This window comes from Rhineura floridana, chromosome 2 (assembly GCF_030035675.1).
Source record: "Rhineura floridana isolate rRhiFlo1 chromosome 2, rRhiFlo1.hap2, whole genome shotgun sequence".
Taxonomy (NCBI): domain Eukaryota; kingdom Metazoa; phylum Chordata; class Lepidosauria; order Squamata; family Rhineuridae; genus Rhineura; species Rhineura floridana.
The window spans coordinates 48787455-48812830 of record NC_084481.1 but is presented as its reverse complement, the minus strand read 5'-3'; the positions used below and the strand labels follow the sequence as shown (position 1 = coordinate 48812830).

Here is a 25376-nt window from a genome sequence, read left to right as displayed (position 1 = left end):
AAATTTCTAAAATTAACTCGAGTTTAACTAGTGGTATAAACTTTCTGCATGAATCTGACTTTTTAGCATTTTTAATGTAGCTGAGGAAATGCTATATTTCAGAAATAAAAACAAAAACTTTGCAAGCCAAGGCACTGATTGTTCAATATAGGTTACTGTCTGTCTTTGTAGAAGCAGATTTCATTGCTATACCTTGTTTAACCTTTAATGTTTTAATCATTTTTAAACATCCTCTAGCTTCCTGTCCATCCATCCATCAGCCTGGCAATCAATCATACTCTTGACTTCTTCCCACAGTGGGTAGTAATGGCACATTCACTTCTTGGTCTCAATTTATTTTTGTCGTCCTCCATTTGCTAAGCATTTGTTTTTCTTCTGTTTCAGTCTACTGCAGCAAAATGGCTGCCATTTGTTTATTTCTACCCTTAGTATCCTATGACATCATCAATTGAAAAAAGCCTTAGCGTTAACTGAAGAAGCTCTTCATTAATAAGGTGCCTAATTGATCTTCATTTTTCCTCATTAACATATAAGGCTATCATCTTTGCCCCTACAGATTCTCACCATGAACCATCTGCTCAATCAGTGCATTATGATGTCTTTTAACCAAAATGGTGGAACTAAAAGCAGTTATTACCTATGTTGTTATGGGTATAAAATAAATGCTAATTAGAACTGAAATCTAGAGATAATTCAGTGACAGATTAACCTGCTTGTCTCATCTGAAGAACTATGGTAACATCTTAGATAACATTATCTTTCCCCTCATCAGATTGCAATCAGATGTTTTGTACTGTATAATTACTAAAGCAGATAACCACCTTTTGAACATTTTCATCCTTTTAAATTTTTATTTAGATTTTTTTTTAAATGAAGACATTCCTTAACTATTTTATTATAGACGTCTGTCTGGTCCATGGCAGGCTTGCTCCCATTTCTCAGTTAAACTAAGATGGAGATGTGCTATGTACTTTAGAAATGGACCTCTAGCATGTGGTCTTTATTAGAGACCAATCCTGAATTCAGTAAGGTCAGTAATATTGTTTTTACTGACTCCAGTTGCAATGATTGGCCATACCCTTAATGAGCAACAAGCTGTCAATTACACATGCTAATGAACAAACCACTGAAAAGGATAACAAGTAGGTATTTTTCATTTGAAGAATGTTAATGAGTAAATGACATTACCATTTGTCATTTATCTACTTTCAAAGCCAAAATGTAATTCTAGCAACGACAATTTTATCATAAATGAATAAAATAAATAAATATAATTTTGTGCTGGGAGTGAAAGAACAATTTGTTATTTGGACAGAACTGATTTTCAGAGCAAAAGAAACATACATACCTTTTTAAATAATTAAAATAATTTGTGGGGGGTTCACATTTTCTAAAGTAAAATTAACCTTTCTTCCTTCGTGAAGATGACACATTTTCTGAGGTACTCAATTGTTTGCAATTCTTTTGAGGAAGTATTTGTCAGTTATTCGAGGTAAATAGCATTTTTATCAAATAAAGTAATGACTAAACAGAAAGGAATTGAAAGTTTCTCTTTCCATTTAGAAATCTGAAAATCTGAATTTTATATTAATGTGTGTTTGTATGTTTGTCTGTATATACAGAGAAATATTTAGATAGTAATCAATATCTGTTATGTGATTTAATCCAAGGGTATTAAATTAGTTGAGTAATTTTTGCTCAGTTGAGTATTGGGATTTAAACTCACTCAAAGTATTAAATAGGAAAAAGGGGGAAAAACACCCTGTAACTGTAACCTCATTTGGAGTGAAACAAGGCTCTCTTGAATGTCTTCCTTCCCAATTATGTTTTTTTGGAATTAAGCCACACTGATTACTTCTGAGGAAGCATCCTTAGAACTGAACCTTAGTCTTCATATATATTAGCAACTTAAGTGTAATAGGTTTACTGGCAGGATGCCAGTTAGCAATATTTTTTTTGTGTGTGAATACCAACATAAATTGACATTACATCCTGCATAAAGATAGTTTACTGTGATATTGTCATTAGCCTTCACAAAACAAGTATTAATCACATTTTCAAATCTCTAGTGAATCCTTGTTTTGTAAAGGAGGTTGCGAAGGAATTTGTAATGGGCATGTGAAGGGATTTCCATAATTTGTGTTGTGCTAGTGACTTAAAGTAGCTTTATTAGTTGTTGTTCTTTCTTCATAGTAGACTTTAGCCGATAAAAATATTCATAGTAGACAGTGAAATCAGTAGTGTGCCCAGTTTTATCAGACAAAACTCCCATGTGATCACATAGGCAGCGTCAGAGAGACTGAAGCTGCTAAGCAAGCAGTAGGTAATGAGTCTTTGTGCAGAGTGCAGCTCTTGTCGCTGAACAATAAAGCATATGGTACCGGCAATAAAACACAGGGCTAGGAAATTTAAGAAGATTCCACTGGAACTAGGAAGGCAGATAACACATCACATACTTACAAAATGACAACCTATTTTGGTGCATAATTATCAGGAAAAGTGCATGGATTGGAAAAACATCCATTTGAAAAGGTCAGTTTTTGTCTGTTTCTTTCAGATTATTCTGGGATTTCAATGTGATGAATGCAATTCAGTTCTATGCTTGTATTGTTTTTGTCTGCTAACCTTTTTTTGGTGATTCATTTTTGAATTCAGTAAGGTGTGGCTTGTTTGCTGCACATGAGTTGAATGCTTTGCTAAATAAACTGCAAGTATAGCAATCAGTAACTGTACTTAATGTGGGGTGTTAGGTGGTTTTTTTTTTTTTTTTGGTATTGAAACTCTGCAGCGAGAAACATTATAGATCCAGGAGTAATGGATCATTCACTCATTATAATCAACCCCTAACACTGATCAGTGGCCAATTCTGAAATGCTGTATTATTTCAATATAGCAACAATCTATTATGCTGTTGTCTTGTCAGCCTCATTATTTTGAGAGGAACCATGTGGTTTCAATGACGGTAATTTTCTTTTATGTTTTTAAATGATAAATGGTATACACTGGAATGTTAATTAGGATGCATTTTTTTAACATTGGCTTTTGTGAAATATTTTAGAGATGATGATGCAAAGGCAGAGGCAGACAAATAAGAAACTGCATCCAACATATCCCACCAGCCTTTAAGAACAACAGACACGACTATTTGATTCTTTGTATTTTCCTACTGTTTGAATTATTTCATTCCAAGGGATGCAGTTATCTTTTTTGTTTCATTTTTAAAAAGAAAGATCCCACATGTTTTAAGTGACCATTATTTGTAGGATGTAAAATAAAATATTTTGATTTTGAGAATTTCATTTTATATGAAACATCAAAGTTTGATAGTACCATAGTGATGCATCAAGCATTTTTGGAAAGCGGTGCAATATATAAATCTTTGCCAATCTTGAAATAAATTGAACTGTTAATCTTTAATATGCATTTCAGCAGTACCTTTGAACAGGGCTGAGGTATCCTGCAGGAAGCCAAATGGGAGAAAGCAGGAAATAAAACAAGCCAGAACCACGTTTCTAAACAAATAAAACATTCACTTCCTGATGCAATTATTTTAATAAATTAATCTGAAAAACTCTTCTTCCTCTTTTGGCGCCATATTGAATATAGACTCAGGTTTGCAGAGGTTGGCAGTGTTGTTTTGGATCAGGCTGTTCAAACAGTTCCACTGGTGTGAAAATAAGAGCAACACTTCTTTCTTTCTCTTCTTTATTTATGTGGTTTAACTATCATGCACACAAAGCTCCTTCAGATGTTTCAACAGGAGCATGAATGATGTGGATGCATTTCAAATAAAATATCAACATATATATTGACACTCAGACTCCAATAATAATAATAATAAAAAAACCCATCTGGCCAGCTGTATTTAAAACAGCAAAATCTAGTGGTGGAAATTTTCACAAACACTTTCCTCCCCAGATTTATTTGACTAAATTGGTCACCTTGGAAACCAGCTGCTGGAGCCTGATTTTTACTGGGCTACCCTTGCAGGATGACAGTGTGCAGTTTCTGTATTCTCAGAATTAAACCCTCTGTTTCTTGAGGCGAGAGTAGTACCTTCCTAATATCCCAGTCACACAGCACTGCTTAGTGCAAACATAATGCTTCCTCTTTTGGCATGGCTCTTTACTCCAGTGTTTCAGGTATTCCAGCAGAACTGCAGTTCTACAATTTCTTTCCAAGCCAGCATTCTCCTTTTGGCTGCTGACAGGCCCTTCTGCAAGCCATATGCAAATTAAACAAGCACAGTAGCTTTGACTGCAGAGGGAGGTGGGGGGAGAGAGCGGGAGAGGGAAGAAATGGGTTCAAAGGTCAGAGAGCTGGTGGAAGGCTGTAACAGTTGTGGGGGGGGAGGTATATACTGACTACTGCAGTGAGCCTTTGCTGACACTAAATGAAGGAGGTTTTGCTTCCTGGTTTGAGAAGACCCTGCAGCTTTTATGAAACTGTCACAATTCAGGTATGATCTAAAGCTTGTATCCTCGTTTGCAATTTATTCCAGAAAGTGCTTTGGGTTCATTTATAATGATCAATGTCATCTATATCTATCAACCTCTTAGTGGCTGTGTATGCATTGTTTGGTTTTGAACATTGCAGTTGCCAGTAGTTCTCTCCAGTAGACACCTTAAGTATGTTTTAGTTTTCTATTGATCTTAATTTTAAAATTTTAGGCCAGTCAAAATGAAAACATACTAACTTTAAACATGTGATTGCATGAAACTTTGAACACTGAATTTAATGAAACATGATTTCAATCCACATGGAATTTTTAGCATTAATAAGTAGGGATGAATGCTCTTGAGTTTCTACAGGTTGTTGTCCCCATTCCACCTGCTGTCATGTGTAGTATTGGGCTTCACATGAAGTTGCGATTTTCACACCCTAACAGATTATAGGTAGGGTAAGTTTGACAATGCCAGTCAGGTGTTGTGGAGGTAAGGGATGTGGAGCTGATCTAGTAAGGACTAACATATAACTCTGGTTACTAGATGTAGTGGTTGATGCTGTGCATTACCCTTTAAGTGATTTATTGGTTTGTATTTTGATTTAGTTTCTTAAACACACCTTGTTATAGTGAAGCTTTCAAAACTCCCTGATCCATAATATATGCTGGCTATGCAGTTTGGAGTTCAAAATGCTCAGCCAGCATATAACATGGATTGGAGCATTTTGGACGCTTTGTTATAGGAAGGTGTGTTCAAGAACCTAAATCTTAATTCAAACCAATAACTCAAACTGCTTATTTATAACTTCTGTATGGCATAAATATGGCACTTTCCTAATTGTTTCAAAAGCATTTCTAATTTCTTAAGTGTTTTAATTAAGAATGAAGAATTTACACCATCATAACTACAGCACATAAAACATATATACCAGGAGTAATTAAGGTTTACTATTATGGTTGCAGAAATCTTAAAGTTAGGTTGTTTTTTAGGCACTGATGACCCTTGTATCACTTCAAAATATTTAAGGGGGTACATGATACTTGACATAAAAATAAAGACAATAAATACTGAAAGCCAGCCAGACAGCATGCTCCTGGCAAAGTTAAATGCTTTTAGATACTATTTAGAGAGAGAGTTTTGATCATGTACTTAAGTCTTTCATTGAAATTAGTGGGGCTTAAAAGTGCTTAACTCTGGGTAGTTTTGAATTCCAAGCACATACTGCACAGTGTGCAAGTTCAAATAATAGATTTGTGCATTTTGCCCCTCAAAAGTTGTCTTTTACCCTGCAGAAGGTTATTTTTGTGGCAAGGTCAAGGTTAATTTGCTGTGTTCCACAGAGGAGTCCATGTCTTGCATCCTCAGAATCAGATCTTTGTATTAGAAACCAGGTCCATCTGATTCATATTTATTTGCATGCATTATAGACCAGTCCTGTTGTAATCACAGGCCAGGCATTCTCACTAAAGCTTGTCAGTTATTTATTTACCTTATTTATAGTCTGCCCTTCATCATTTGGCCCCAGGGTGGAAATTTGTCACATAAAAATCATTTAAAAAACAACAGCAAACTATGAATACTATAAAATTTCACATCAGTGTAAGAGAAGATTACTGGAATATAAAAATTAGGATATAAAAGCAAGCAATAAATTATCCGCTAGTTTTCCAAATATCAATATCTCCCAAAAGTCTGGGTAACATGTTCAAAACTATTGATAGTCTGCTATCAATCATATTGAACGTATCATTAGGACTATTGGATCAAAATGTCAATAAGGAGCACTGCCAAGCTATGCTGTTGCTTCTGTGGAGTACTTTGAGATGTCATGCTCTGCAGTAAAAAGCATCAGGTATGCTCCTGAGAGTCAAGCTGATCTTGGATAAGGGGCAAACATTTAAATAAGATATTCCTACAGTTCATAAGTTGCTTCCACTGGAGTAGAACTAGAGCTTCTTTGGCACCTCAGGAAGATTAGTGTGAAGTGTGTGGATAGCAACTATAATTTTGCAAAGTTTAATGACAGGCAACTTAGTCTTACCCAGTGGATCACATTTGTACCTTGATCCTAAGCCTTCTACTAATGCAGCAAGGCAAGCCATATGGGCTCCTACTGGGAGGAAGGGCGGGATATAAATCAAATAATAAATCAAATAAATATACAATAAAGAGTTGAAAATTCAAAGGAACGTGTCCAGGAAACCATAATGGCATGTATCCTGAATTTTGCAAATCAAATACAAAGGCCACATCCACACCTGACCTTTATTCCACTTTAAACAGTCATGGTTTCCCCCAAAGAATCCTGGGAAATGAAGTTTATGAAGGGTGTTGAGTGTTATTAGGAGGCTCGTCATCCCCCAGAGTGATTTAACAGTCAGCCCCTCTTCCCAGAGAATTCTGGGAATTGGAGGTCTGTGAGGGAAATGGTTTCCTAACAACCCTCAACACCCTTCACAAACTACACTTCTCAGGATTCTTGGGGTGAATCCAGGACTGTTTAAAGTGGATTAAATGTCTGGTGTGGATGTGGCCTAGGGATTCATCCATTTTGATTTCATTGGGGCTGTTCTAGGGTAAGTAGTTAATAAGGGCTCTGGGCCTAGAAGCATATCCAAATTCTGAACCAAGTACTCCCAAACTCACGATAAATGTGCAAATGCCAAGTGATACAAAGTTGCATAATACATTATAATTTCAATAATTAGATTAATGCAGAATTTGAAAGACACCTGAAATAAGTGGAATGGAGATTAGGGTGACAGAGCCTAGAAGCTTTAAGGTGGAATAGACAGAGTGCAGAACTTGGATAAATGATGAATACATGCCTCCTTTCAGGGTATCCTCTTTGGGTTTTTATTCCTCAGCTTCCATTGCCCCCAATTTTTCAAGCTGTTATTTGTGGTGCAAGTCTTAGAAACTCCACCCTGCCTCCCTAAAATACCCTAAAATTGAGATTATAGAGGGGACAATTTGGTTGCCAGACTACAGAGTCTTCCCGGGTTGGGAAAGGCTGATCTAGAGAGTATCTGTTTGGTACTCTTCCATCTTCTCTGCCTTGACTATTGCCAGTGGCTTGAATTAGGTGGCTCCATGTTTGTGATGCCCTTGAATCCATGTGGCTAGAGCCATCTTGGAAAACTGAAATGATATGAAGTGACCTAAACAAGGACTTTTAGAAACTGGGTAAAGAAAGCATGCATGTGCCTTGTCCCTTTATACCATAATGCAGCCTTTCCCAACCAGTGTGCCTCCAGATGTTGTTGGACCACAACTCCCATCAGCCTCAGCCAGCATTGCCAATGGTCAGGAAAGATGGGAATTGTGGTCCAACAACATCTGGAGGCACACTGGTTGGGAAAGGCTGCCATAATGGGACAAAGAAAGCTAGCTTTTGATTAGATATAGAAGTACGTTTTCCTGTTATCTTTTGAATTCCAAGTGATCTGATTTCCTAAGAAACCTAATTTTAATGTAATGCACTAATTTGCTTCTGAATTCAAACCTTTGTGCCTACCCCCATGCTTGCTATCTGCTACTGGTAAGCAGACAGTTTGGGTTTCTGTGAGAAACTGAAGTGGCCCCAAAATGCCTAGAGAGTTAAATTAAAAGTAGTAGACCCATTTAGGTTTATCAGCAGCTGATGATTACAGTTGTTTGTGATTTTTTTAAAAAAAAATTAAACTGTAATGGTGCAAGTTTAAGAGGTTGGCAAAAATTCCTGCTTGGTCCCAGTTGTCTCACACAGCCATCTTCTAATCCCCTTCTCTCTTTATGTTTGTTTGGAAGCAAGCTCCAGTCTCTCTGCCAAGACTGCAACAGTCATCAGTTCTGCTGCTCCTGCATTTAGGAGAATCAGCTGTGAGGCTTAGCTATGTTGTGAAGTAGGTTTTGGAATGAGGAAGTAGACAGGAGCAATGATGATTCCTTGCACCAAATTATAAAGGCAGCCTGGATCCATCTGACCCTGGCTTTTGTCACCCTCCCATATTTCTAGTTCCCCATGTTTTTGAAAACTAGCTCCAGGGATCACGGGGCCCTTCAGAGTGGGATCGAAGCTGTGGTCCGTTAAAGCAGATGACAGAATTCCCATTAATGCAATGGTATGACTTCTTCTTTGAAATCCCTTAAATCTTCCATCTGGAACACTTGTTGGCATTGTGCACAGGAGCTGACCCTGTTTTTTAATAAATGAAGAAGTTGACAGACCGTTTTAATCCCACCAAAATGTAACATTCAATAATTATTTGAAGCAACTACTTACAAAAAATCACATTTTACAAACTGTAAATACAAAGAAACAAAAATAAAGGCTAATTTAACAAAAAATTAACAAAAATAAGACTAATTGTTTTATAACAGTATAATTATTCATAACAGTATATTATTGATTTTGTTACTGTGCTATACAACCTCCTGTACCCTTATATTTTGAAAAGTAGTTATCTGGCAAATTATGGACTTCATATTGTCTGTCATCAGGAGACTTTTGTCACCTCTGTCCCTTGAATTGAAATCCTCTTATGGCTACTGAAACTAGTAGTTCAGAAAACCTCCTATGATCCATTGGCAGGAACAACATCTGAATCTGAAAATAGCTGCTGTGCATTTGCAGTACTGGTGGTCACGTAAAACAAAGGGAATAAGGCATGTTCAATAAATGAAGGGGAATTCAGTTGGTTTCTTTGTGCTCGTGGAAGTGCTTTCAATCCAGTGAATGCTTCTGCTATAACAGAAGCAGAAGAGAGGGTGGGGTGTTTTTTTTGCCAAATCTCACTCGCCCTTGCAGCTCCCATGCTACCTTACATCCTGTTCTGGAGAGTCCCTCAACTTTCTGGTGGTGGGGCTCTGGAGCCTGGATGGGTAATTGGTAAAATTCACCTCCCCTCCTTTTCTTTTAGTGGAGGCATCTGCTAAATCAAAAGCTTTTGCCTGAGTGCAAGGGCACCAGCTGAATTCTACCCATGGAAGGATACAGTATATGGATGTGTGGGTTAGGTGGATTTTGATTCTCTTGAGAATATTAAACTGAGGGAATATTAAAAAACACACACAGCTATTTAGTTCGCCATTAAATTTAATTGCACAAAATTCAGAGAATCTGTTTCACAAAGCTAAAATAACTGGGGGAAACCTCAGTGTGGCCACTACACATTTAATTAACATATTTGTGTAAAGCAAGCATTATAGATTTGAATATGAAATATATATAAGCTTGTTAAATGCTTACAGTAAACACATACTTAAATTTAATGGCTCTTCAGCTGTAACATGGGGAGCATTACTATTTAAGAGCATCCCTAATGTTACCACAAAATTATAACATTTATAAATTATAATATTTATCCTTTTTAAGGTTTTGAGACAAAACCAAGATTTTTTCTTTTGGGAATTATGGAGTGAAACTGAAGTATGCCTCTTCGGTGAATTGTTCAGAATCTAGAATAGTGTGATATATTTAAGCCAAAAGGAGCATGGATAATATAAAAAGTGCTGTAATGTTGTTTCCCATCCTATTTTATGTACATTTGGTTTAAAAATTGTGATTCCAGGTAAGGTTGCTATCCAGACAAAAGAACATCTTCTGAATAAGTAGAAGGTTCATCCTGAGAACAGGAATAAATACATTTGCTGTTGATAACATTCCCGCTCTAAAAAGGTACTTATAATAACCAGAGCTTGAAGTTTAAGCACCCATCCCAAAGAAAGGCCAGATGGCTAATTGTACTGAATGAGACAGGTGTAATCTGTTGTGAGATCAAGAAAGCTTTAAAAAAAAGATGAATTGATTCCCTGTTTGTCATCTGTCAGTCTTTGTCTTTGCTCTGAACCAATAACAAGGTTCATTGGTTCAAATGGCATTATGAATATACTACTAGAACATGATAAAGCAATACTATATTTTTTAAAAAATAAATCAAAAATAAATGTCTACACTTTCATTTTATTTTTTTTAAAAACCGCCTGATGCAGCAATGCTCAGCTTCAGAGCATGAGAGAATATTAGCAGAACACAAAATAATGATGCCCTGTTAGTAATCATACATATACAGCTGATACGATTTGCCAGATTAAATTTAGTAGAAATAGCTTGGCATTTGTTTTTGTTGACCCTCCTTGAAAATGGCTACAGCATAGTAATGATCATTTTGATACCCTGATTTTAATTTTTTTTAAAGCCACTCATTTATCCTTACAGTTTTTCAGATTCATTTTATTCTTGCCCTTCCTTTTTAAGCATGCTTTTTTCTCTTGTTGTCTCTTTGATCCCCCCCCCCCGATTTTGAAACATGACTGTACAGAATAGTAAACTAGGGCAAATAAACCTCCATTCTCTTTTCCCCTCAAGTTTTTTCAGAAGTATCAGATGTCTGTTTTTCAAACATAATTTCTTAACCCTGCATAAGCTGGCTTAATATCCATGATCAAGACAGATCACACACTCAAATAAACATGGTCTAGTTTCAAATCAGACCAGGTTAATTGCACCTGGGTCCCTTTGAAGTCAGCATTAAAAGTTAATCATGACTAGGGATGGACAAATCGGTTTATATCATAGTCCATCTCACTTCTGCATGGTTTCCCTCATAAATCCATTCTGTCCCATTTCTACATTATTCTGCATGAAAATTCACATTTAAATATTCATTTTAATGCTCTTTGATAGATTTTTTTTGAGTCAAGATTGCATTGGAACATTTGGGAAGTGTGATAGCTGGTGGATAGCTAATGGTATGATGCGCACATTAGTCTAGGAGGTACAAATCAGGTCAGCTCCTACTGGAATTCACAAAGTTCAAGTTTCTCAAGCATCCCTAGTCAGGACTAACATGTCCCATTGATTCTGTTGGGTTCTAAGTGCAGCTAACTTTGTCTGGATGTAACCTGGGATCTCCTCATTCAGACCATCACTTCTGCCAATTGTGAGGGGAGTAGTAAGTAAGTAAGTCCGTGAACCTAAGGCCCATTTCTGATTTCATCATGTGTAAAAGTGAGGAGTAAAGTAATTTCCAAAGAGGTCCTAATTCACCTTAAATTTAGGTGCTCCACTCTATCATGATTTGTGGGTTTAGTTGAAACCTGTGTTTCTGATGCTATTTTTGTGGGGGGATGGGCTCTTACTATTTACTTGATGAAATAAAATGAATACCAATTGCCAATGAATGAGATGAGTGGCAGCACATTAGCCAGCCTGGGGAGAGTATTATGGGGCTCTTTCCAGCATATGTAAGGATTGCTGTGGTGCCATTGCAGATACTCCCTCCTGCCTCTACTGGTGGTATCTTAAAATATGAGGGGGTATGTAATTACGTTAGAGCTGCTGCAGCATTTAGTGTCAAGGACAGAAGGTCTACCCACAGGTACTGTTGCAGATTTCTCCTGTTGGATCAGGTGGCTGCAATTACAAAAACTTAAGGTAGAGTTTTTTCCCCAGGAGCTGAACTTGCAGAATCATATATAAAAAGCTTGTGATTTTCCAGAAAGTTCATCTTGTATACTTGTGCTATAAGTATATATCCCTTGAAATAACCACTTAGAAAATATGAGTTTTCCTACTGAGTTTAAAGTTTTAGAGGGGAGATTTTTGCTGAACAGGATGCATCATGTAACCAGGAAGGAAAGCAGACAATGAAAGAATATTGTAAAGGCTGAATTGTCCGGCGCTAATTGGTTCTTGCCAGAGGCATTGCTAATTTATACCTTTACCCTTGGCTTGACTTTTAGTCTTCTTTTGTCCTCCTTCTCCCAATCCTCTCCTCTCCTCGGCCTCCTCCCTCGTTCCCACCAATGTTCACCCCCAACCTTTGAAGTTACAAGTTTTGAAAGTTGATTTAAATCAAGGTTGCAAAAGGGTTGCATTGTCACTTTCCAGGCCTTTAGCTCACATTGTTCAGCCCTAACTTTTCTCAGCTAAAATGATTGTTTTGTTTTGTTAGATTATGCTTGAATTGCATAGTTAGATTTCCTCCATCCATCTGAGTATACCTGAGGAGCAGCTCCATGTCTGACTCCAGAAATATGATCAGATGAGCCTCCCTCACCCCCATCCCCTGCAGTACAGTTTACGTACAGACTTTAATTGAACCCAGAGGTCAGAATATAAAGCGGCTCTCTGCATCTTTATAACTCAATAGATGACTGTATTATATTCTTATTGTACCCTACCCTGGGACTTTTTGTAAAGGGTGAGTAATAATAAATACATAATAGTTGCAGCATAGAATATGTGTTCCTTACCATTGCTGTTGATTGGCCACATAGTAATTGTGGCACAGTGGTCAGACTGTTGGGCTAGGACTCGGGAGACCAGAGTTCAAATCCCCACTCAGCCACAAAATTCACTGGGTGATCTTGGGCCAGTCAGTTACCTCTCAGCCTAACCTACCTCATGGGGTTGTGAGGATAAAATGGAGAGGGAGGAGAACCATGCTTGCCACCTTGAGTTCCTTGGAAGAAAGGTGGGATATAAACATAATAATAAATAATGTATATGAGCTACATTAGAAACATACTCTGTCTTCCTCTTCATAAGTACTATCTGACTTACTTCTTTCCCTGCCCCCCACAAACCCAGGAGAATACCTTTTTTACATTTGGAGGGGCTCAGACAGAAAAGTGGGGCTTAGTAGCTGAAATACAATGTTTACTGCTTGTTCTTGGAATGTGCTTACGGTGGCCATGTGTCCTACTTTACAGTCCTCTGTTTCAAGGACTGTCTGGTCCAAAGGCCAGTTTAAAGATCAAGAACGCTAAGAAGGGAGAGCAGCTTGGGCCTTGAAGTGGCCCATTAACAGTTAGTACAGAATGAGCAGCCACAGAGGGCCATCCCTACCATGGTGAGATGTATTGCATTTATATTTAAATTATAATATTTATTTTACATGTTCATCTATGCATATAAGTTGACATATGCATTTTTGGTGCAAATCTGTGTCCGCTTTTGTCTTTTTTGTGTGTGATGCCTGTCCCCTTCTTTGGCAATGCATGTTGCTACTCTTAAGTGGGCTGCATGGGTTGCGGACTCTAATCCTATTTTCTGTCATGAGTACTCTCAGGATCTATGCCTTTGCAGAGCATTGCACTTCCTGACTGGAATGTTTTCTCCAGGGAGGTACACCTGGTGCCATCATGATCAACTTTTAGGTGTCAGGCAAAGACATTCCTGCTTACTCTGGCATTCGGTTTTTAATTGGGATCATGTGGTATGATGACCTTGCCAGTTTTGATGTTCATCTTTTATTAAGGTGAGAGGCAGGATATGCCCATATTATAATATTGCAGGATGAGCACTTTCATTAAATAATAATGTTCTGTTTCTTTTGATGATTGTTTTAGATTCTTGTATATGTACCTTTTTTGTTTTGCTTTATTTTTACAATTGTAGCTCACTTTGAGGCATTGTATATAGTAAACGACTAATAAATATAAAAATAATAGTTCTGACTACTAGGGACAGACAAGAGAGGAGGGCTGTTGTCTTTGTGTCCATGTGCGGGCTTGCTGAAGGTATTTGGCTGGCCGCTGTTGGAAACAGGATACTGGAGCAGATGGACCCTTGATCTGATCCAGCAATGATTTTGTTAAACATAAGTGCTTAAGCCACACCCATCCCTAGGCAGTTTGTTTTTTGACAACTCCTTGTGAGAAAGAACGGAAACTCCAGTTATAGATGGTACAAACAGAACCCATTCACATGCTATTACAGTAAGTACATTGTTTATGTCAGAAATAAAGAGGAATTGTAGTTTGATTTTCTTCACAATATGCAATCTTAATGAACTCTTATTCATATAAACCTAAGCAGATGTGATTCTTAATATTTCAGAGTTACGTATTTAAATCCATTGGCTTTTGACTTCCATACATGATAGAGACAATTACAAGGATGAGGAGTTACATGTGGAATGGATTTTAAAATGCCACTGCTTGTGTGCATGTTCTATATGGAGCATCATTATCAGCTTATAAAGTACTAATTGTTCTGTAAAATATTGGAAGAAAAGATGCAGTATTTAGCAAAGTTACATTACATTATTTTCCTGTAAAATTGCAGCAGTGAATAATGAACAGAATACAATAACATAATAAATTGATAAAGAATTTCAAATTGATAGTTCCAGTAATCTTAAATCCAAACATAAAATAAAACAGCTAATATCAAGATGTGCAGTCACTAAAGATTCAACTCTTTCCCACTTTTTAAAATAATTTTTACAATGCTTCAGCAAGCCCAATAGTCAATGCTTAGCTGGATGTTTTAAAGATTAGATGTATTCCAATCTCATAGTGTAGTGAATTATCCAAACTGATTGTAAAGAACAGCAATTATGCCTTGTGGTCAAAATGCATTACCCTAGGGATTTAGGTTAGTTATTGTAAGCCTATTGCAAGGCAACCCTTTATTAAAAGAATGCTGAATGAGGTCATGGTTAGGCTAGAGAGAGCAAAACCACGAGCCTCAATTTGGACAACACGCTAAGCTTAGCTCAGCGTGGTGTAGCAGCAAAATGACCTGGAAGAGCTAAACGAATGCAGTCTCATCCCCAGGAGCCTACACGCTTACGCATTCACACTATACCATTGTTGGGCTTAGTGTGGCATGCAAACTGGGCTAGACTGTATGCTCATAGTGTTAATCAGTTCACAGTTTACGCCTGCTGTGCCCATATTCTCCCTAAGCACAGTGTAATAAATGCTGTTAAGGCTAAGAGGAGCAGCAGGTCTACTTGTTCATGTAGCTTTGGCTCATTGAAAGCAGGTTTCTGAGATTCCAGAAGGGCAAGCTCATTAGTCCTGTGTCCTCCCTCCTCACCCAACTTCATAGAGCTTTTGATGCTAACATTTTTTTGTTCATGTGAGAGCATATTTATCACAACAAAAATAGTAACATTGAGATAATTTGTATATATGTTTAAACTCGTCAGCTGAGTTCAGGGTTCTGTGCATGTAAAGTGGTCACACCCTAAGGCATTGTTACACCTGCATAAGGAAAGGACGAGGTGATCTGTATGAGGGCATTGTAGTTATGCAGCGGTTTCATCTTGCCACCTGCCCCGCTTGGTTGTGTTGCTTCTATAGCAAATGACACACAAGTTTCCCTACCTTTGCTGACATTGTTTCAGGAGGAGGCTCTGATCAGGGCACTGCCACACATGCCATTGTTATGTCAAGATGAGGTTTGAGTCTTGTACGGGACAGCCTTTGAAGAGCATCTGGAAACTTCAGCAGGTTCAAAATCCAGTGGCACCACCAAAATTCTTGACTGGAACCAGTTTTTTTTCCTTTGAGCATACGATTCATATTTTTATATAAACTGCACTTGTTGCCGGTTCATTTCTAGGTACCATTTGAAGTGCTACTCATTACCTTTAAAGCCTCAATTGGTCCTATCTTCAAAATAAAACAATAGCATCCCAATTGTCTTTTATACTGTGTGCTTTCTGTGCAGGTACTCTCTCTGTGTCACATCTCATTAGCTCCTTCTTTGTCCCTTGCTCATTATGGTCTCGATTAATTTGAGGGTTAATCTTCAGGTGGCCAGTGTGCCGTGTTTTTTTCCCTTGGTACGGAGGAGACTTGATGATCTCTGATTTTCATGAACTAATCCTGTGATCCTCTGTCATGATTTTCAAGTTTACAAAAAGACAAAGATTTGGGAATTACACTGCCAACGTTGAGTCAATTAAGGAAGTATCATACTTTTTATTGGACCAGTATTAGTTGTTCAAAATTGCAAGCTTCTGTGTCATTCAGGTTTCTTCTTAGGCAAAAGTGTTCATAGAGCTGTAAAAGAAAATATATATGGTGAAGTATTCATCTCATTTCATGCTTGTTCAAGGTTGAGACCAAAGCTATTCATAGACAAAATCAAATTCCAATCAAATTAGTCTGACCAGTGAATAGACAGCTCAGATTTGAGTCCTTAAAGAATAGCATTATGTTCTCAGGAAAGATGATGACTGTTAGGTTTCCTTATACCCAGATATATTTGACTGGCACCCAACTCTTGCTAGGTAGGGAAGAGATAATGAAGCCTTTGAAAACACACCATAATATTTGTAAGCACTACAGTGGGAAATTGGCTAGCTGTCAGAATTGCCAAGGTTCTGCTGGAGAATGTGTGATGCATGCCTAGTTAGAGAGCTCGTGTCCACCATGCTGTGAGGTCATAATGTTGCCCAATGTGTGTGGGGCTAAATTTTCACTTAGAACTTTCTACCAGAAGGTGTGTCCATATATAGTGCAATGTGAGCACACAGAACAGCATGAACAGGGCTGCACATTAGCTAGTAAAGTAAGTGGATCAAATCAGAGATTCCCAGGCTGGGAGGAATAGATGATACTTCATGGCAATTGGTTTACGTGATAATAATACCTTATAAAATAGGATTATGGGCTTGTCCACACTGGAGTTTACTGTGTGTTTGCAACTGTTTGCATTCCCATTTAATTTTTGTAGTCCACATAATGTTACCCTAAAACAACCCCAATCTTGATGCTTTTCCCCAGTAAATTCGGGTTTAGCCAATGTGGAGATAATCCAATAGGTTGGGGGAAATCAGGTTTCAAACCACACCATTTGGGGTCACAGACTGCAATTCTTAGAATGGTTTAACAGTCAGTCCCTCTTCCCAGAGAACTCTCAGCACCCTTCACAAACTATCCTTCCCAGAATTCTTTGGGGGAAGTCAGGACTGTTTAAAGTGGAATAATAGTGGAATAAATGTATGGTGTGAATTTGGCCTAAATGAAAATACCCAACTACATCTGTAATTCTAATATAGTTCCCAAATGTTCCCAAACTTGGCCTCATATAAAACTAATCCCTGAGACTCCTCTTCCCCTCACAGAGCAGGAATTCCCAGAGTGGTTTAACAGTCAGTCCCTCTTCCCAAAGAACTCTGGGAATTGCATGCCTTGATGGGAAGAGGGGTCTCCTAACAACTCTCAGCACCTTTCACGGACGACCCTTCCCAGGATTCTTTGGAGGAAGCCAGGACTGTTTAAAGTGGAATAATAGTGGAATAAATGTGTGGTGTGAATGTAGATGTCCAGTCTTTCCTGGAAAAGTGGTGTTTTTTGTTGCAGCGATTGTTTCAGTATTTTGATTTTCTTATGCTCTTTAGTAAACATTGGGGGGAGGAAACCTTAGACAATTCCATTGGCCCGAATGTCAAAGCTTCTATCTGTCCCTTTGTTTTCCTTGGAACTTATTCATGAGAAACACGCTTCTCTGGTATGAGAAAACCCATCTTAGAATGACTTTAAAGACCTTGATTGCCTGGTCTTCAGTCAAATGTTTCCTTGCTTCATTGCACCTGTTCCAATTGCAGGTACATGTGACAGTGCTGCAGCTATGAGTGGAATTTTAAAGAGGAAGTTTGAAGAAGTTGATGGCTCCTCACCCTGCTCTTCGGTGCGGGAATCGGATGATGATGTTTCTAGCAGTGAAAGTGCTGACAGTGGTGATAGCATCAACCCATCCACTTCAAATCATTTTACCCGTAAGTACTACAGCTGGAGAGCGAGGCTCAATAGGTTGTTAAAAACATGCAAATTCTATGCTTAGGTTTTCATCCCCTTTGTTTACTAAACTTACTGAGCGGTAGTGTGTGAACTGCAGTCTTCATTAGACAATAGACTGATTTGTCCCTGTAGTAATATATTTTGTGTGGTGAGATCCTTGACTAACCTCAGAAGATCAGCACAAGTGGTACCATATAATTGCTGTCATTTTCATGGTGTTGGGTGTGCTGAGACTGGCTCTGGTCCCCATCATCTGAAGGACTTTACTGTGGAATTAAATGTCTGAATTGTCTAAATTGGTTATAATCTTTAGAGCGCTGCATGGTCTGATACTAGCATACTTTAAGAACTACCTTTGTCCATATGAACCAGCCTGAACATTAAGATCAGCGTCAAAAGATCTGGTGTGTGTCCTATCGCTGTCAGATATATAGCAGCAAACAAAAGGAACAGGGCTTTTTCTGTAATGGTGCCCAGCTTATGGAATGCCCTATCAGGAGAGATCTACCTGCATCCATCATTGCTTGACTTTCTTTGGGAAATTGACCTATTTATTTCAGTAGGTATCTGATTGTTGACTGACTGTTTTATAGAGAACTTGATCTGCAGATTCCTCCCCCCCATGCTATTTTTAAATACTTTATGTTTTAATCAGGTGATTGTCATCATTTTAGATCTGTTATGTTTTGTATTGTATGGGCCGCTTGGAATTTTTACATAGAAAAGCAGAGTAAACATGTATTGAAATATAAATAAGGAAATAAACAATGTGTTTAAAACAGTGTGACAGAAATGTAGGTAGGTATCACACGAGCTAGTCACATTGTTTATATGAGAAAAGAGTGTTGTATAGTAGCAGTATTCATTTACATATTTTGTATTTCCTTCTGATAACATACATGGCCAAAGTGATCCTGTAGTTAATTATTTCCCAAAGCCAGCTTGTGGCAATACAGATGCAATAATGTAATATGCAAAATCCATGCTCTCTCTCTGTGGTTGACGGGGAGGACAAGTTTATTATGGTATGCTAGCTGCCACACCATTATATTAAGCACAGTGGTTGTGTTAATGTAGTTGGTTCTGAATAATCTAAGGGCCCGTCTATACAACTGTATAATCTGCAATGTTACAGCTTTGTGTCCTCATTAATTCACCATCGTCCATGTGACATTGCAAGCTAGTATGGATTTTTGCATTCACAAATCTTCATTAGAAATACCACTGAAAAACCTATATGCTTTCCGGTATCGATAATCAATCGCATTAACTTCCATGCTCTTTTGTGATCAAATGTAAAATGTAATCAAATGTAAAATCAAATGTTTACTAATATTTCCACTTCAAGCTATTTTGCAATTTTACGCAAACAATTCACTGAAAACATGGACTTTAAAGGAGGAGGTTTTTAACTGAGCTTCCTTGGACTGATAGGGGAAGGGGGGAGAGGAGCAAGCTCTAATACTTAATTGTGGCATTGGTCTTGCAGCCGATCCAGCAGCAGGCAAAGACTCTCTTTTCCTGCCCAATAGCTGATGGGGATGGGAGGGGGAGCCAGACAGACCAAAGAGCCCGGCAGCCATCTCTCTCTCTCTCTGAGTGAGTGAGAGCACACACTGTAAGCTGTGTTCTTTTCCATTAAAAAAAAAATGCATTTCTGCACTCTTCCGAAAAAGCGTGTGGAAAGCAAATGACTGTTATGGACCAATCACTAAAAAGGGGTGGACTTAATTGGGGTTTCACAATAATCTGACCAGAAACAGGATATGTATGGATCTTGAGGCCACCAACCGAATATGGAAAAACATGGATTTTGCGGTTAGGTATGGATGGGCCCTAAGAATACCAATGTGAGTCAGTTGTTCTAATCCTGCTCTTCTGCTGCCAATTCTGAAATCTAAGATTCCTTTTCTCTGCTTATTTGGAGCTCTTGGAACAGTAGGAATAAATGGGCAGAGAGACATTTCGGTGTGAAGCTACAAAAGATTCAGCATTGATTCTAACGGTTCTCCAATTGGTGGCAGAAGAAAGGGAAGAAGTGTCCTGGTGTGTGAGAGAAAGATTGGGGAAGGCATAGCTCACAGGTGAAGCATATGTTTTGGTCCTAGTTTTAATTCTACATTGCTAGGTAGGGCTGGGAAAGACTCCAGTCTGAAATCCCAGAGTGCCGCTGACAATATGGTGCTAGATAATAGCTCTGGATGCACCAATGGTCCGATTTGGCAGCTTCTTATGTTCCAGGGGGAGAGCATGTTTATGGCAGGTGGTCAGTGGGAGATTTCTGGTGAGATCCCTGGGAAACCACAAGCTTTAGTGTGTTGGGGGAATATCTGGGGAGAGAAGAGAAAGTTTCCGAAAAGCACATGGGCTGACCTTGGTTATGGGATATGAGGGGCACCCGTGAGAGGGAAGGAAATTTCTGGGTATGACTGTAAAGGTGTGGGTTGGAGAAGAGCATGGGTGAAGTTGATATGTGGAAGAATCCTTGACTTGAGACCTATATATTTTGTATTACATTTTACTGGAAATGTGGAATATGAATTGCTAAATAAAATACCCACCAAGCATCTTTGTGCTGCATATGGTAAGCCATGTGCAGCCAGCAGAACTATGTCTTGCCATTTTGCTGTCCCAATATGGACATTCTAGGTCAGCTTGAAGATTCATAGATTTTTATAAATACTAAGCACTGTTTACTAGTGCAGTGGCACATAAGATGAAATGAGCCTTCGGGCTTTGGGCGGTATAAAAATTGAACAAAATAAAAAATAAATAAAATGAACAAATCATTAGACAATTTCTGGCATTGCAGTGCACGCTAGTAGAATTCAGAACAACACTGTGGAAAGCAATATTGTCTTATGTCTTCAATAACACTGCTATTCACAGCAGCTGTGTTTTCAGGTTGTACTGTGAAACAAAGTACTATGTTCACTATATGCTATGTGAAACAAATTACTCTTTCCTGATAGCTGAAAATGAAGGTTGTAATATTGTTATAAACAGTTTAGTTTGTGGTATTGACAGCTGCTGGGTGCAGAAATAGCTTGCATCTTCTAGACAAAAGTTTTATGATTATGCTGATACTTTGTAGAGATGAGGATTTGTCTGGGAGTAGCACAAAGGGCTAACTTTAAAGTGGTTAGTTTCAATAGTTGGAAAGTAATATTTGTGTTTTATATGGGAAAGTAATGTTTAGTTTTAGATATTATATATATTGGAGAGGGAGAGAGAATGCCCACAACCAAGCACAGGCTTCATTGCATGGCCATAACTTAAAATAATTTAGAGCAATGTTTCTCAAACAGTGGGCTTTGGGCCACTTTTAGGTGTGCCTCAGTGCCACAATCTCCATAGTGCCTCCTCATTTGCTGGGAACAGAAAGGAAGGAGATAAAAGAGAACAGCTGTTATGGGAGGAAGAAGTGAATGTAAAAGGACCAGGGAGAGATTAAAGAAAGTGGCAGTTTAAGGTACAAGAAGAATGTGAAAGGAGAATGGGAGAAGAAATTACAGGAGATGAGTAAAAATACTTTGAGAGGCATGTGGAGGTGGAAAAGGAAAAATATAAAAGAAAAAGCCTTCTCTGTTCATAGTCTCTGAATCAAATTCTTCCTAAAATGGAGAGGTTCAGTCACAATACTTCTGATAGTGCCAGAGCAAATGTCTTTTCTGAGCTTGAGGAAAGCTGAAGTATGGAACTCCTTGTCAGAAAGAAAACATTGCGGCAAAGAGTTTAGCAATTTCTAAAGATGGATTAGATATCAGTAGAAAGCAAAGTCAGTGCCAGCAGTTGCTAGCTGATTATGGGGCAATATGGAGCAATGTGGGGAGGAAGCAAATTTTGTCAATTTCCCTTTTCCCCTGCAGCCTCCAGTGCCACCTCCTGCACTATTCTGGAGAGTCCACCAATTCCCCCCCAAAGCAGATTTGGGGTGGCAGATGGGCCTGTGGGGGGCAGCTGGCAAAATTGCTGTCCTTCTCTAGTGGAAGCATCCCAGCTAGTCTGGACCCACCTCGCTGTATGTCACAGGCCTCTCACTGAGAGACAATTTCTGTTCAACTAGAAAGTTATTTCCTAAATGCAATCAAATTTGGGTGTTAATTAACCAGCAAGAACAGCAAATCACAATTTTTCAACCAGAAAGCACCCCTGTCTTCCACAACTACGTCATTTTCAAAGACTAGCATAGTTCCCTTCTAATATTATTTATTCATAAGATTTCTTACCCTCTCTTCACCCTAAGATCCCAGGGCAGGTTTCAACAATGTAATATACCATTATAAAAAACAAATAAAACCATTACAATTATAAAACATATAAAGAATATAAAACATAAAAATGTTCCAAATGGAACAGAACAATATAAATTCAGAGAGCTCATAACAGCTACCTGAATTTGAAATAAGGGGCATATGTTTATGTCCTATGGATTTCTTCAGAAATTGGGGAGTGTCTTAAAAGAACTAGGAGACACGAAATTAAATTGTGTTTGGCTTAGTCTCCAAATGGCTGCTGTCACCAGAATTTACAAAACTGTGCAGCAGCAGCTAAGAACACTGCTTATCAGCTCTAGGCAGAATAAATGTTAAAAAATGAAAGCTACCTGTTTTCATTTTCACACACCTACCCATTCTCTTTCTGTTGCATAAGCTATAAGGGTGCACAGTCTGGTGTTCTATCCTTTAGTCTCGTATTTATGATTTGCATAAGACAACATGCCCCAAGTTTCAAATTTGCTGTACAGCGAAATAAATGATGATAGTAAATAAATAAAATCCCCTCTTCTAGTCCATGGATTGTGGCTCTGTCAGGAAATAACCTTGGTGATGAGGTTGAGAGAAGGAGTTGGCACAGAGCCAGGAGCCTGCCTAGCACTAAAGCAAAGCTGCTTCTGCTTCAGAAAGGCCCTTGAATAGGAGTCTCATCTGGTTATTAAATCAGACAGTGGAGAGATATGTTCCCTCCTGGGAATCAGTTACAAACCTTAGGCGCTGAAACCATGTGAGTGCATGTGGCAATTGCATTTCAAAGCAGCCTGTACCCTGAACTTGGAAAGTGAAATGCAGCCTGCATGAGTAAACTGGAGTTCTTGGACTCCCTGAACTAGGCCCTTCTTTTTGAACATGACTCCTAACCAATGACAGTGTGGGTTTTTTTTAAACATACAGACAAGGCATCAAAGCCCTCAAGTTAATGAGTGGCAGCCTTATAAACAAAAACAAACCCCAACCTATATAAGTAGCAAAGTGAATATAACAAAGCACACAATTGTATTTTCGACTTTTGATCCCATCCATATGCCTAATGGAATAAGAAGTATTCTCTTGAGGGCTCCATGTAATGTCTTTGTCATTAAAAAAAAAATGGCCTGATTGCAGTTCAGTCACCAAGTTGTGCTGTCTGTCATAGTTGGCAATGGCAGCTTTTCTGAGATCTTGTGAAGGGTGTCAGGCATAGCTAGGATAGTTCAATTAGGTTCATGGAGTGTGAAAATTTTTTACGGGTGTACATCCTTTCTGAGATAAGGAACAGGGCAGTGAAAGAAGTACCATCATGAAACGGACTCCTGGGCTAGGACCTGATTCACACATCAGGTTTGTTACTTGGGGACAGCAACATCCCGTGATGGCTTTAAGCTGTGGATGGAACGGTCACAGATATAAGACTATGATAGGGAAGGATGAATCAGTTTATTTCTGGTCCGTGTCATTTTTGCATAATTCCATGTTGCTCTGATTGTTTTTGGGCTGAAATCCACATTTTAATACATATTTAAAACGTGTATGTTGTATCCAGCTGAGCCAAACTCAGGGTATACTCATTGAAATCAATGGACAAGTTAGTCATACCTGTTGATTTCTATGCAGTTGCTCTGAGAATGACTTAGTTGAATACAAACCTGTATTTTAAACATATTTTTCTCTAAAAGTATGGAATCATGAATATATTTCCTCTCAAAAACACATTTTAAAAGCTATTTTGATCATTTTTTCAACCAAGGACTGTTTCAGAACATTTTGCAAGTGTGAAAGCTGGTGGGTAACTAATAGTGTAATCCTAACCATAAGTACTCACAAGTAAACCTATTGAATTAAATAGGTCTTACTCCCAGGTTGGGATGGGGGAGAAATTTGATTCAGTTCATATTATTTATTTATTTATTTATTATCATTATTTTTACCCCGCCCTTTTTCCAAAACTGGAACTCACGTCGGCTTCCAGATAAAAGCACACATATAATTAAAAACATACAAAAGTCTAGATTAAAATCAAATTAAACAATTTACAGTATTAAAACCATTCATACATACAGTTAAAATAATTCAAACTCAGTTTAAAATAATACAGTTAGGCAACAGCAATGCAGCACCCTTCAAGATCTGTCCTTAACAGCTTTCACTTCCAAAGGCTTGTTGAAATAAAAAAGTCTTTGCTTGCCGACGGAAGGACAGCAAGGAGGGGGCCATTCTTGCTTCCCTAGGAAGGGAGTTCCAAAGCCTCGGGGCAGCCACCAAAAAGGCCCTATCTTGCGTCCCCACTAGTTGTGCTTGTGAGGACGTAGGTATTGAGCCCGGGCAGGCTCATATAGGGAGATATGGTCTGACTGATAGCCTGGACCTAAGCCATATAGGGCTTTATAGGTCATCACCAGCACTTTGAATTGTGTCCGGAAACAGAGTGGCAACCAGTGGAGCTTTTGTAACAGGGGAGTCGTATGGTCCCTGTAACCAGCCCCAGTTAACATTCTGGCTGCAGCACGTTGCACTAACTGAAGTTTCCGAACAGTCTTCAGAGGCAGCCCCACGTAGAGCGAGTTACAGTAATCTAAACGGGATGTAACTAAGGCATGTGTCACCGTGGCCAGATCAGACGGCTCAAGGAACGGGTGCAGTTGGTGCACTAATCTTAATTGTGCAAAAGCACTCCTGGCCACCGCAGAAACCTGGGCCTCCAAATTTAAAGCTGAGTCCAGGAGCACACCCAAACTGCGAACCTGCGTCTTCAGGGGGAGTGTAACCCCATCCAGCACAGGCTGAATCCCTATTCCCTGATTTGCCTTTCGACTGACCAGGAGCACCTCTGTCTTGTCTGGATTAAGCCTCAATTTGTTCGCCCTCATCCAGTCCACCACTGATGACAGACACCAGTTTAAAACCAAGACGGCTTCCTTGGAGTTAGGTGGAAAGGAGAAGTAGAGTTGGGTGTCATCAGCATACTGATGGCACCGAACCCCAAACCCCCGGACAACCTCTCCCAGCGGTTTCATGTAAATGTTAAATAACATGGGGGACAAAACTGAACCCTGAGGGACCCCAGCGGCCAAGGAGTCGAACAGGAATCCCCCAGCACCACTTTCTGGGTTCGTCCCTCCAGGAAGGAACGGAGCCACTGTAAAACAGT

The 25376-nt window shown here is 38.7% G+C and overlaps 1 protein-coding gene across 6 annotated transcripts in view; it reads left to right on the top strand.

Moving 5' to 3' along the window:
- The window catches only part of CSRNP3 (cysteine and serine rich nuclear protein 3), a 130339-nt gene that overhangs the window by 74491 nt on the left and 30472 nt on the right, over positions 1-25376 (top strand). Inside the window, exons 1-3 of one of the 6 annotated variants that reach the window (XM_061612932.1) lie at positions 10050-10104; positions 13143-13282; positions 17780-17950. In XM_061612932.1, the coding sequence (XP_061468916.1) occupies positions 17803-17950 (148 nt within the window). In that variant the 5' untranslated portion in view covers positions 10050-10104; positions 13143-13282; positions 17780-17802. Of the gene's footprint in view, positions 1-2333; positions 2533-4095; positions 4143-4330; positions 4460-10021; positions 10105-13142; positions 13283-17779; positions 17951-25376 lie in introns of those variants that run through there. The other 5 variants (XM_061612933.1, XM_061612929.1, XM_061612931.1 and 2 more) reach the window with 5 other exon arrangements.